Here is a 14,663-nt window from a genome sequence, read left to right on the forward strand (position 1 = left end):
TTTGGTTTGCAAACAATGAAAGAAATGCACTCTTTCATTAGAAAAAAATATCCCACCTTTAATAGTTGAGTATATTTACAGTACAAACCTTTATTGAACTATGAGGTCAATTTTTTTTTAATTAAAATAATCGTAATTGAAATAAAGTGTTCAGTTAATCGAGGTTTTGATTTTAGGTCATATCACCCAGCCCAACTAAATATATAAACGATATGCCAAATTACAGTATATAAATATTACTAAAAATTAGGGCTGCACGATTAATCGCAAGCGATATTTAACGTGCATCTTATCAGTAAAGCCGGTTCTTTAATCAGCGGTAAATCTCCATCACCTGCGTGCTTTCACATTGAGCAGCATTAACTACACAGAGCCGTTGTTCACTGACGAGCTGCGCCAAACCACGTTCATATTCCTGCGATTTTTAGCGCAGCTCGTCAGTGAACAACGGCTCTGTGTAGTTAATGCTGCTCAATGTGAAAGCACGCAGGTGATGGAGATTTACCGCTGATTACAGAACCGGCTTTCTGACAAGATGCGCATTAAATATCGCATGCGATTAATCGTGCAGCCCTACTAAAAATACTAACGCTGATTCCATTTTCCCAATAAAATTCCTTATTAATCTCTACATGCAGTCCGCAGGAATGTTAACCATTAAATGTCAGTGTTTCATGTCACAGTGTCAAGTTTTCATCAGGCTGACAACTATGACAGGATTTTTTTCTTTTTGTAGAACAGTGCAAGAACTGACACAGAAAGCAAAACAGCTTCCTGTCTTAAAACATGGATCAATGCATGCTGTAGTCCAGGAGCTGGCTTTGTTCTATTTATTTTGTGCAGTCTGTGTGACTGACAGATGTTCAAAGACTTCTCCCAAGCAGTTTAAAGAAGAGCGATCACAATACAGAGAGCAGCAAGCAACAAAAAGACCCAGCAAATAAAGAGATGAGACGTGAGATAGTGTGCCGCACTCATCCATTTATCTCTCACTTCAATGCTTTCTGCTTTTCACTAAAAGGCTAGCATTAGCAATGTCTCACCTTGACAGGATCAAAGTGAGCAGTTGCACAGAAGTATCATCTGTGACTGGAACATGACGCAAATTACCACAGCCAGACCAGTTTATTTTTATTTTTAAATGTTAAATTCAAATTACCAGAGCCAGATGTGCTGTCTCTCTCACACACACACACACACACACACACACACACACACACACACACACACTTACCTCATCTTTGAGCTGGGCCAAGAAAAGGGGAAGCAGGTGCTCAACGGTGTTGTCTTTGCCCAAGATGGTGGAGAGGCCCATAATGACTGACGCCAGCGCAGACTTCACATGCTGATTAGTGTCTGAGACAAGTTCCTATTGAAAGAGGAGCAAACAACATGCCATCAATGACTATCAATGCTTTAATGCAACTTTCAAATAATGACGTGTAATACCTGAAGTCTACATGAACTATGAAATCTCACTGGCATCAGTATATACTGGAGCTTTAGTATTTTGCTACTGATCCTACTGGAGGGTATTATTATATAGACTTTGTGACTGTAAAAGCAGTAGGCATACATTGGTAAATTTAACAGTGGTAGATATATTTTGGCTATCAGTGGGTAGGACTGTATTTTGGTACTGATTTACTGTTTTAAGTTTGTTTTTAACTCAAGTGTTACATAATGTCAAGCTTTTTTAGCTCAGACAATAAGAATCTTGCTTTTGGGCTTTTTGCATCTATCTGGTTTCAAATTAAAGGAAAAAGAAAATCAATGAAGAACTTTTGTACTGTACTAAATTCCCTGGATTGTGCAAAAATTTGCACTGAATTTCCAGCAAAAACAACCAACTACCGTTAAAAAGTTTAGTGTCAATTTATTTTTTTGTATTGCTGTATTAAACTGATCCAAAGTCACAAAATCATTTGATCCGAAGTCACAGTAAAAATATTGATTGTTGCCAAAAAAAAATGCTGTTCTTTTGAACTTTCTATTCATCAAAGAAAATGGTTTTCACAATAACATAACGCAAATCCAACATTAAGTGGAATTAAGCAACATATGGAATTTTCAACATAATTATTAGGGTTGGGTATCGTTAGAAATGTTCCGGTTCCGATTCCAGTTTTGCCTAACGATTCCGGTTCCATTTAAATGAACTATTTTTTTTTTTTTACTATTTTACCTTAAATGAATGTAGTGTTGCTGGAAGGTAGTAAGTAATGTTGAGTAATGCATGTGCTTCAAAGTTTATGTTTTTCACACTATCAATAACATTTTGCTTTTCAAGCAGGAATAAGCTGGTTGGCCAAATAGTCCCTTGAGGGATAAGACACTTAATTTCCCTAAATTAATGAAATATTATACATATAACCATGTATACACACACTGCATAAAGCCCCTATTTTACAAATAATAATGCAGTCAGGAGATGGTGTGATGTAATGAGTGGTTTCCACATTTAAAATGCATGAAAATATTTTCTATCACTTTGTTTATCACTCTTGAAATGACCTGTACACTAAATAATCTAACCCTCATGCTTGCATAACAATAGCAGTCCATTTATTTAGTGGTCCAAGTTGAAGTCAGTATGTATATTAATGACAATATTGGACAAATATAATGTAATTTAGTGGCGGCAGGAGCTGCGTGCTGCCGGTACATGTACAGTCAGACAAAACAACGTGCACAGTTATCAAAGACGCGAGTGTGCATACAGTCGTGGAAAATGATGTGTTCGGCAGTTAAAGATGTGTCTGTGGAGTGCGCGTCATGGGAAACAATGTGCTCAGTAATTAAAGAGGCAGGGCTGCTCACAGCGCTTGGTCACGTGTCGCACCAGAACCGTTTTCGGAACCGAAACTTAGAAATTGCTCACGGTTCTGGTTCTTTTTAAAAAACAGACAGTTATTGGTTCCCAACCCTAATAATTATACATAAATGTTTTTAATATATTAATGCAAAAATAGTACATCTAATACATTAATACATTAAGTTATTCTAAATTGTAAAATTTACTGTATTTTTGATCAAATAAATGTAGTCTAGGTGAGTATAAAGGACTCTTCAAAAACAACTTTTTTTAAAGAGCAAAAACCCGACCAAAAACTTTTGAATGGTAAGGTACATGAACCATTTTAAAATGTTCAGCCATTATTAAAGCAAAAAAAAAATTCAAGTCTATATGAACGCGGAACAAAGCGGTCCACGGACCATGTTGAATGTTTATATTGCTATGAAACTCAAATCAAATCAAATGTACTTCAGCTACACAAAAGGTTTGGAATAAAAAGTGCTGTTCTGTCATCAATCTTGCAATTATTTGTATCTATGCTGTGAGCCACTGCAGATATTTTGGTGGGCATGTCCAAAACAAATAACACTCAAAAAAAAAAAAAAAAATTGCAATAGCGGAGAAAGCACTGATTGATATATAGTATGTGATCGAGAGCAGAAGTGCACTACAGTTGCTACAGCCAGTAGGTCAGAGCACAGACATGATGACACACTGTTAATCTGATCTTGTTTAAGTCTTAGACACTTAGAGAACAGATGCTGACTCAGGAATTATCTGCCAGTAACTGATCCTGGATTGGAACTGCACACCAATTAAATGTGATGAGTACTGGAACAATGAGGAACAAGTGATCAGTCTGAAATGTGACCGATTTCAGAGATGTTGACAAGCGCTGAATGAAAATTTTACCTTAACACAGGGGAGAATGTGTGTCATGATGATCGTCTCTCTACTGTCCTCTGGCAAATTTTCACAGAATTCTGTGGATAATAATCAATTAGGGTCATAACAATAAGAACATTTTCAGAAAAATACCAGTGTAATTTCATGATTATCAGAGAAAGACACTCTTGAGAGCAAATATACAAATGAAATGAACTTTTATTAAAGGGATAGTTCACCCAAACATGAAAATTCTGTCATAATTTACTCACCCTCATGTCGTTCCAAACCTGTATGAGTTGCTTTCTTATGTTGAACATAAAAGAAGATATTTTGAAGATTGCTGGTAATCAAACAGTTGGTGGTTGCCATTGACTTCCATAGTAGGAAAAAAATACTATGGAAGTCAATGGCAACCACCAAATGTTTGATTACCAGAAATCTTCAAAATATCTTCTTTTGTGTTCAGTATAAGAAAGCAACTCATACAGGTTTGGAACGACATGAGGGTGAGTAAATGATGACAGAATTTTTACATTTTTGGGTGAACTATCCCTTTAAGTAACATGCAGTCTTTGAACCAGTTTGAAATGCCAGCTACAAACAAAACCCACTCAAAATCCAAAGCTGTTTATGAGACAAAAATATTAAATATTTTTAATTCCTTAAACAAGGAATGGACTAAACGAAAAATTAAAGAAAAAAATAAGCAAATTTCAGCAAATACTAAATTTGTATATAAACCTTATATTTTATTATATTCTTAATATTTTTCGCCAACATGTCACCTTTTTCTGAAACCTCTGCAACTTATATTCAAAAGCAACTTGTATTATGCAAACATGCAAAGTGCACACATTTGAATTTGTGCCAAATAAGAGAGGTATGCAAGTTTATTTGTACAGCACATTTCCAACACACTGGTAGTTTCAGTTGCACTTTAAATAAATATATGTTTAGGCTTGGTGTTTACAATAAATGCCACTTTAATTTATGTTTTACACTTACATTTTTCATTCCTATTCTGAACGTCATTTAATTTCAGTGATTTATTGTGGAATGACGGGAGCTTAAATACATGTTTAAAGTTTTATTTACCAGCATTTTACATTATTTCTGTAATGTAATAATAAAACATGACATACACATCTGGGGGGGGGTTTTCTCTCTCAAGAATGCAATTTTTAACTATGCAACTTAGACATGTGCAACGTATTTTACTGAAAATATATTAACTACAATTATTTAAACCTATTTTGCAAATTAACAGATTTGAACTGATTTGCAAATCAACATCATGCTCATATATTACAGGGCTGCGTTGGTGCTTTTTCTCACCTTTGACTTTGTTTGCAGCAGCGGCACGAACCTCAGCCTCACAGTCTTTCAGAAGGTTCTGGAAGGCTGGCACTAGGTCATTCTTTGTGATTTCTGGACCCACAGCTTTCTGCAGCTGTAAATTCACAGAGACAAGCATGTCACTTCATATTTCCATTTCACAGTAGCACTTCAGCGTTTCCTGCAGACTCAAGGACTCCACTTCCGGAGCATGCTAGGATACAATCAAGGCTATTCTAGCACTGCACAAAAGATGTGGTACATAATTCTCATTTCTAAAGCAGGTCAAATTGCCATTGCTCCATCCCAGGATATTTCTAGGTATTTTTATCACTGCATTCAACATTTATTTTCCTGTAAAATATCTGACATTCCAAGTGGCTCAGGATAATCCAAAACCATCTGATGAAATGACAAATATTATCATATTATTATGGAAAGGAACTGCATTTAGGTCAAGTTGCACAACAATGAGCAGTGTGCATCAGTGCAGGATTATAGCGAGCAGCAGGGCTGTGAATCTTTGGGTAGACAGCGAATCGATTCGATTCACGATTCATAGGTTTTCGATTCGATTCAAGAACGAATTTTGCAAATTCAGAACGATTCGATTAGATTCACAATTAAATCCGATTCGATTTGATTAACGATTCGATTCTGCAGTCTAAGTGCATTCACAGGATTATTTAAATGCTTCCCCTAAATTCTTTAAATGCTTACTCAGGGGGCAAATTACACAGCAGCCTTTATGGTTAGAGAACCATAGGTTAGAGAAAGAAAAAACACTTTTGTCCATTGTTAGATGCTAGTTTAATGATGCTATGGCATGGCATGACATGGCATATGTAGAAATGTATGCAAGCCAAAAATGGGGCATAGCCATCATTTCAGAAGTGACAGAAATGACAAATACAATAATTGTATGTATGTATTATTTATTTTTTTTCATAAATTGTATTTATTTATTGTGTTTATTGTCCTAACGTTTCACCAGTTCATTCTTAGCTGCAGCGATAGATGCCTTTGTCCATTTTAGGCATTTCTTGGCACGTCTTAAGTTTTTTGAGAGCGAGATCACTTCTCTTTCAAACGAAAACATCTTTATCTCATTTTCATAAAATAAAATGCTATAGTATTTAACTTTTCCTCTCTATCGGCGAATGATGATTCTGAAAGAAAACACGCCCGATGTCTGTTTGCTATAGCAACGAATGCTACTTTCATGCATCTAATTATCAGATAAACCCTTAAACTCTTATTTCAAGGTTGTTGTTAATGCTGTGGTTATTTTGACAGTTTAACACATCAGCTGCTCAAAAAAATGTGTCAGTGAGACGAACTGAGCACGAGCGCAATTTTGTGACAGTCACAGGCAATAAATAGTGGAGTGTGTGAAGGAGAGATGTAATGGCACAAACACTCTTCAGGGTCTCCATTAATTCGTGTTTGTAGTAATTCATGTGTATATATTTTGAAAGCATTGAATCTCCGAAATCGATGATTCACGTTTCAAGATCGATGCATATGCATCGTCAGGGTTTGTAAACGATGCATCGAGAAAACGAGTGATTCGTTACACCTCTAGAGAACAGTGAACTCTTATGAGGTGTCATCCTGAAACTGCGATCCAGCTGTTGAACCTTAGCACTGATACATAACAGAGAATAGGTTTCCAGGTAGCTTATATAACATTAACAATATAAAACCAAGTTAAAGGGTGCACAAATACACATCATATTGCAGTGATTGCTGCATCGCTATTTAGTGGTAGAGCTCAGCCACTCAGACAACATTCATTTATGAACCGCACAAGATTTAGTGGTTTTTACCAGTCAGACAAGTCTTTTATTAGAGCAACTCGACTCACTTAGGCTGCGTTTACACTGCAAGTCTTGATGCACAGATCCAATCTTTTATTCGGGTTTTTTTTGGCCTGCCTGTTTACATTCACTTTAGACAAGACTGGTAACCGATATCTGCGTTTACATTCATTCCCACCCCAAAATGATCGTCAGTGATCGCTTTACTATGCGCATGATAGACCCTTGGGTTTTGAATGGCTGTGCTATTAAAATTATTTATATAATTCACATGGAGTGGCCATTATTATTTGTCTGCATGGACAACAGCTGTCATGAATGTTCTGAAGCACAAAATTTGACTGAACAGATGAAGGTAATTTTCATGTTATTTTATCTAAAGCTCATTAGATGTAGAATTCTAAAATGAAATAAAGTAGCACTGTAAGATTTTATTTATTTGAACAGACTTGAATGAATTAACAAGAGCGAGAGAGTGAGTGAGTGGCATAATAGTGAAGCTTGCTGGTTTAATTACAAAAACAGCTAAGCTATCACTTCATTGCTGAGAGATATAATGTAGCTTTGTAAAAATATAGCAGTTATATTTTATTATAATTAAAAATAAAATTCACAGTGCGGGGGTTAAAAACGAGCTTCTGAATGTTGCACAATTTCTTGCCTATATGAAGTTCCCACCTCAATAAAATGGGAGCGCATACAGCATGCCAGAATTAAAATGCTATCTTTATTGTCAAATGTGTCGCCCTCGCATTGTGGTGGCTTGGAGTTCTGAGGGGAATCGGATGTGTGTTTAAACGTAGGTCAGAACCAGATTTTAAAGCGAAAAAATAAGATCTCGACTCAGATTTTTACATTTACACATGTGCAACAAATTCCGATGCGAGTAAAAAAAAAAAACGGATTTTTTTGTGCTAGTGTAAATGCAGCCTCAAGCTCACAATACAAGACAGAGGTTTAAAGCTGGTTTGTTTAAAAGTACATTTTTCACTAAGATTTTGAAAAGCACAGCCATTTTCAACTGTGATGAGAGATGTTTTTTGAACACCAAATCATGTGATTTTGAAGACTGGAGAAATGGCGGTTGAAAATTCTGTTTTGCTGTGCATTTATTGAACGAGCACTGTGCTACGTCCGAACTGATTGCACTGTATTTTATATATAATCATTTCCTATTTTTAACTGTTTTAAATTCATTTTAAATAAAGTTTTTAAATCGCTTGTTTTATTGTTGTGATTATTTTTTATGATTATTTTACTTCCTTTTATGTAAAGCACTTTGAATTATCATTGTGTATGAAATGTGCTCTATAAATAAACTTGCCTTGCCGCCACCACAGAAATAAATTGTATTTCTAAAAATATTAAAATGGAAAACATACTTATTTTCAAATTAAATAATATTTTACAATATTACTGTTTTTAAATAAATGCATTCTAGGTGAGCATAAGATACTTTTCAAAATCCTACCAGCGCCTAACTTGAACAGTAATGTAGTTATGCCCATGAGGAGAATTATGGGGGAAAAGCAACCCCCACTGCATTAAAATGGAATTTTGTGAGAAACACTTGGATTTTCCAATAAAATTAAATTATATATAATTAACTTAACGCATGATTTGCTTTTGGCTTACATCAGAGAACTTGTCTGCAACCATGTAGCGAACCCTCCAGGATTTGTCTTCTGCTGCCTGGCGCAGAGTGGGCATTACCAGAGTTTCCAGATCCTCTTGAGGCAACAGAGTGGCAATGCTGACACCAGCCTCCACAGCCAGGAGACGAACAGAGTCCTGCAGTGATGTAAATGTTTGCATTCAGATGTCAGAAGAAAACACTTTGATATTTGCCATACAATACTGCTCCAGCACTAGTTACATAAACACAATGAAAACCTTTCAAGCCTCCAATGGTCTTGTCATGCAACATGTGCTCAGAGACTTTAGCTGTGGTTTGAGTAATGACGGAATTAGACTGTATATTTCAGTGAGTATTACTAAAACCAGACCTGCTCATCAGATGCCAATGCAGTGAAGAGAGAAATGATGTCACTCTTGACATACTCCAGCTCTAACACTTTGGCAAATTCACCCAGCTTGGAGGCGGCTGCACGGCGCACCATGGGAGTATCATCAGAACACAGGGTACGGAAGTGCCTGAGGAGAGATGATACACGTGTTAACACGTTTCCAATTAAACAGAAAAAGAAGACGATGAGGTAGTGATTTTCCTTTCCACTTTGGTTATTGGAACAATAACACTATAATTATGTTTAGTCTACATGGCTTTTCACACTGAGAGTGAATAATTATTACCACAATAAACAATACATTTAAGCAATATATTCCTATCGAGCCATTCGCACCAGGGACAAAAATCCTGATGTCAGAATGTATTACAGGTTCTGTACAAAACTCAATAAGATAGAAGCCATCTGGAACCCTGTTTTACAGCTGCTGATATTGTCAATACAAAGAACATGCAACAGACACAGAAAGAAGTGATGTGAAGTGGGAATACATTTAATATATATTTAAACTGGTGTGAATATTGTGTAATCTGTTAAAAACATCATCATGTTTTACCCCAAAAAGAAAAGAAACATTTAGTAAATTATGCCTGTTTTAGCACCATCGCTGTAATGCAAAAGGAAAAAAAATCGAATATCAATACTTCAGATTTAAATGGCAGTATTTCTTGTACTGCCTTTGATTGTATTACATCTATCTTTTTACTGTAATACCTTTATGTACTTGCCAGAATTAACAGTAATTAGACAGCAATGAGAATCACTTTCGTGGGGGGGGGGGGGTTAGATTCACCCACCCACCTAGCCCCATATACGTATATTAAAACAGCTATATTGTTATTAAAAGTATTTCTTTTATTGCCTTTTTTTCATTTATGCTTATTTAAAAAAAGTATTACTACATTTATGCATTCGGCAGAATATTCGATTAAAGATTACAAAGGCACAAGAATGTAAAAAAAGTCAGAGGGTTATTTATAATAAATAGGGTTGGGTATCGATTGGGTTTTTTACGATACCGGTGCCAAATAGATACTTTTAAAACGGTACCGGTGCCTGAAGGGAGCCTGAACCAATACTTTAAAAAAAAAAGAGGCACAAAAAAAAACATGGATAACATTAATGAACATTAAAAATATATATACTAGGGGTGGGAATCACCAGAGGCCTCACGATACGATATTATCACAATACTTGAGTCACGATACAATATTATTGCGATTTTAAATATATTGCGATATTCTGCGATATATTGCAATTTATTACCTTTTTCCAACTTCAAATTATGTCCCCAAAGGAAAACTTTGACATCTGTTTTAACTAAAAAGAAACATTTCTCATTTTGTTTATCTCACTTCAGTTTTATTGTTGCAGTGCAAAATGGGATTGTCAAGCAGATAAACTGACCAACACTTTCAGGAAAACCTGTCATAAATGTTGTACGCACCTGGCAAACTCAACTATTTGTATTACAGTCTAATCTAGTCCACCTTAATTAAATGTAAACAGGTATGCACTGCTGTGCTACTACAGGTATTTTGAACAATGCAACTTGAAATTGTACTAAAAAGTTGTGCAGACCCTGCTTCAGCAATTGGGGCATTTGAAAGTAAATTAGTTAACTACTTTAGATAATGAACTAAGAATGAACAATAGTTCTTCAGCATTTATTAATCTTAGTTCATGTTAATTTCAACATTTACTAATGCATTATTAAAATCAACAGTTGTGCTTGTTAACAGTTAATGATTTGAACTGAATTAACTTGAACTAAGTGAATAACTGTATTCTCACATTAAGAACGATTAATAAATACTGTAATAAATGTATTGTTCGTTCATGATAGTTAATACATTAACTAGCATTAACTAATGGAACCTTATTGAAAAGTGTTACCTTAATATTAAATATCAATATATTATTTTTATTCACTTCTATGTAACAGAATCAGATAGAAGTTGTTGTTTTGTTTTTTGACTAATCCAAATAATGTAGTCCTACAAAGCTATTATTATCAGAGCATATCAGAGCATATGAGCAGAGCAGAGCAGAGCGTCACTGAAGGTACTGCGCAGTGATGAGGAGAGTGAAACATGCGCTCTGAACACTGCAGGGCAGGGCATGACGCAGCGCGCCATATATATTATTATTATTATTATTATAATATGTAGCCTATATTTTGGGTGCATCCCTACTTACATCCCCTCCTTGTTTACAAATCCGAAGTAAGTCCATAGATTTGATTTAAACACGGACGGGGCTTTCCTGATAACTTTCCGCCATGCCGCCCTCTTTATTTTACTAACTTACTGCATGCTGAAGGTGACCCAGCTGACCTGACCAGAAAAAACTCACCACCACCATTTAGTGGATTGTAAAGAAATTGATTTTATTATTCTACCAAATAGTATAATAAAAGAACGATACTTGGCGTCCGTGTATCGATACAGTATTGCTGCGGAAAATATCGCGATACTATGCTGTATCGATTTTTCCCCCCACCCCTATATACATAGCATGCACACGCTCCTCGGATGCTCTCATTTCCCGAGTTGTGCTTCCCTTACTCTAATGCTAATAAATGTATTTCACGATCTGGGTCATTATTTAATACAAAACCACACATAATGTTTATACTGTACAGTATCTCTGTCAATCACTCTGATATTTAGTTAAAATGAGTGAATTGACTGAGTGCTATCTGTCACTGTCTTTAATCAGTTCGGTGACTGTATGGTATGCCACATGCACTGTAATATTTTTATATTAAATATTACATTTTCAAATGAAAATAGCAACATGATCGTTTTATAAAGTATGCATTTTATAAAGTATATTTCAATCGATCGCTTAAGTGGCACCGAAATGAGGCACCGAAATCTGCGTTCTGATTCAGTTCTAGTACACACCAGTTACATAGGTACGGGTTTCGGTACCCAACCCTAATAATAAATACTGCAATTTATTCCACAAAAAAGTACTGTTAATTTTGAATTCATGGTGACTTTTAAAAAAAGTGAGTGTAATCTGTATTGGTCATTTTTTAAAGTGCTTCTTCAGTGTGCTCTTAGTGTGAACAATCCTGTATTAAATGCATCAACTTTTCCAAAATGAAAATGCAGTATTACAACAAAACACTCCTCACAAATATATTAAACTTACTGGCGGATCTCAGCTTTGACTGTACTGGACACTCGTGGGTAGCAGACACTGAAGAGTCCGCAGGCAGAGGTACGTGACGTGAACCAGTCTCCACTGGCCAAACGCTTCACCAGAGGCTCAAAGTGCACTTCCAGGTCCACTGGAGAGTGCTCATGGGAGATCTTCCGCAGGGACTCCACTGCCTTGTCTCGCACCACTGTCTCTTCAACTGTAGCCAAACTCTCCAAAGGGGGCTAAAAAAACAACAACTCGTAAGTCAGCAAATAAAAAGCTAACTAATTTAAAGCAGGAATTATTACATTTTTGTCAATTTCAGTATGAAATCAAGTCAAAAAGCTTACAAGGAGACAATGCACATATTCAGGGCCTCCAACCAGCATGGTGAAGTTCCCCAGTTGTTCAGCAAGAGCAAGCAGAACTTCATCCTCATCATAGATGGTATCTGATCGATCACAAAATGAGAAATTGAAAGCTACGCATGAGAAGAATTCACTACACCTAAAATATATATTTTATAGTCATTTCAGACAGGAAAAAAAAAAATATCATTTTCTACAAAATAGCTGGAGTGATTCACTATCAAGGTACATTTAATCATTTAAAATTGTTGCATATGTATTAATGTATTTTGAGACAAAATACTTAATGTTATTAAAACAACAGTTTTCAACACCTGATCCAAGGGGTTGTGTGCAGTGTTGGGCAGTAACTCATTACTAGTAAGTTAACTAGTTACAGTAATAAATAGGGTTGGGTACTGTTTGAATTTTATAAATTCCAATTCCTATTCGATTCTGCTTGTCGATTCCGATTCTTATCGTTTCCCACTTATCGATTCCAAGTGGTTAAAAAAATTTCAAACATTTAGATATCAATTTATTAGGTGTTTCTTTTTGCAAAACATTTAATTGCTGCTGAATACCATAAACAAAAATTAGCCCGCGACATAAAAGCGGGACTCGATTAAGAGCTGTTTGTGTGAAAAAAAGAGCTGCATGATTCTGGATAAATTTAGACTTTTTTTAATGGAGGTTGTAACGTTAATTCCCTTTCAAACGTTCACGTTGTGTATGGGTAAACTCCTGTTTACTCTGTTACTGAAGTCTGATTTGTTCACGTTTTTGTAGCTGCACAAACCAATAGCGCTTTAGCCCGCCAGAACGCAGCGCCATTTCATCAGAATCTTCTCCTTCAGCGACGAGAATCATCTCTTCGCTGACTCTGCAAGAAGCTGAAGAAAGAAGCCGGAAAGAAGCTCAACCCGCTCGCCGCCATAAAAGAGCCCCGACAGAAGACGAGTCTCCCCTGTGGCCATGTGGCGCTTTCTAAAAGAGCAAATTAGAGCAAATTTCTAGCACGCGTTGTTGCAAATGTCGCACCGTGAGTGCTGCTCAGTCAGACAGGCACAGCGAATGTGTCACCTGCCTGGGCAGCGCCCACGCAGAGGTTGCGCTCGCTGACGGCTGATGTTCTCATTGCGAGAATATGAGTTTGTCCAGTCTCCGCTTGCATATCGCCATCTTCACTGAAGGCAGTACCTCTGGCTCTGCTCTCCCATTTTCTTTCTCTCCTAAGAGAAAGAAACAGCGGAGCAGTGGCTCTCTCTCAACGGGTGCGAGCGGTGTCACATCGGCCCAGTGCCCGTGTGCCCCTCTTTCTCCGCTCCGACTCGTTCTGCCGGTGTGCTTCATATGAGAGGATCAACGCCCCTCCTCTGCAGTGAGTGGCTTGGCTTCCTTTGGCGCTTCCGAGGAAGAGACTGCCGTCGACGACTCGATGTCCTTGACGGCGTCAAACACTGAAGGATGGTGCACTTCCGGCGACGAGCCCGAAGCCCTCTTTTCATCCCAACCATCTCTGCCGAAACTGGATTGCGAGCTGATCCGTGTTCTCTCCAAGGCGGTGGAGGATTTGGGTCTCGAGTGGTCGGCTCCAGATGAGCCCGCCCATGGCCTTTTAGATGCTGTCAGCCGCCTTCCCACCAGAGACCCACCCCGTTCTTGACTGCGATTCACGAAGAACTGACCAAGACGTGGTGCACCCCCTATTCAGCCACAGTTAGCTCCTCCTCCTCAGCAGCTCTCACCACCATTGACGGCGCTGAGGAAAAAGGCTATAGCAAGCTCCGCCCTCTGGAGGGGGTGGTAGCTGCTCACTTGTGTCCGCCGTCCACCCTGGGATTAAAGGTCCATGCAGCACATCCCTCGAAGCCCTACAGCACCACTTCGGCTCTGGCCAAAAAAGGGGCATGCAGTGTCCAGTCAGGCCGGATCGGCGTTGCATACGATGGCAGTCCTACTAGTGTTTCAGGTCAAACTTCTCTGTGATATGGACAAGTCTGGCCAACATCAGATTGCTTTCAAAGAGCTGTTCACAGCAACTGATTTGGCTCTGTGAGCTACGAAAGCCACAGCTCAGGCTATCAGCAAGACCATGGCCAGCCTGGTGGTGTTGGAGCGCCACCTTTGGCTGAACCTCACTGAAATAAGGGACGCTGAGAAGATGGACGGGTTTGCACAGCGCTTCTCAGAGGCTCATAAGATGTTGCAAGCGCTGCGTCACTTCCTCCCTAAGCACTCTAGTGCTACACCCGCTAGCCGCCAAAAAGCCCCATCCACTCAGCCCGCAAAGCCG

The 14,663-nt window shown here is 37.7% G+C and overlaps 1 protein-coding gene across 1 annotated transcript in view; it reads right to left on the bottom strand.

The window, feature by feature from the left end:
- LOC107600790 (serine/threonine-protein phosphatase 2A 65 kDa regulatory subunit A alpha isoform-like) overlaps positions 1-13,505 on the bottom strand; it is a 26,463-nt gene extending 12,958 nt beyond the window's left edge. The window contains exons 1-8 of the mRNA XM_016292756.1: positions 13,451-13,505; positions 12,371-12,471; positions 12,030-12,262; positions 8,847-8,994; positions 8,476-8,631; positions 5,021-5,135; positions 3,710-3,780; positions 1,235-1,369 (exon numbers count right to left, since the gene is read on the bottom strand). Of these exons, the coding sequence (XP_016148242.1) occupies positions 1,235-1,369; positions 3,710-3,780; positions 5,021-5,135; positions 8,476-8,631; positions 8,847-8,994; positions 12,030-12,262; positions 12,371-12,471; positions 13,451-13,505 (1,014 nt within the window). The remainder of the gene's footprint in view (positions 1-1,234; positions 1,370-3,709; positions 3,781-5,020; positions 5,136-8,475; positions 8,632-8,846; positions 8,995-12,029; positions 12,263-12,370; positions 12,472-13,450) is intronic.
- Between the last annotated feature and the right edge of the window lie 1,158 nt (positions 13,506-14,663).

Source organism: Sinocyclocheilus grahami, unplaced genomic scaffold (assembly GCF_001515645.1).
Source record: "Sinocyclocheilus grahami isolate Dianchi unplaced genomic scaffold, SAMN03320097.WGS_v1.1 scaffold291.1, whole genome shotgun sequence".
Lineage (NCBI taxonomy): Eukaryota > Metazoa > Chordata > Actinopteri > Cypriniformes > Cyprinidae > Sinocyclocheilus > Sinocyclocheilus grahami.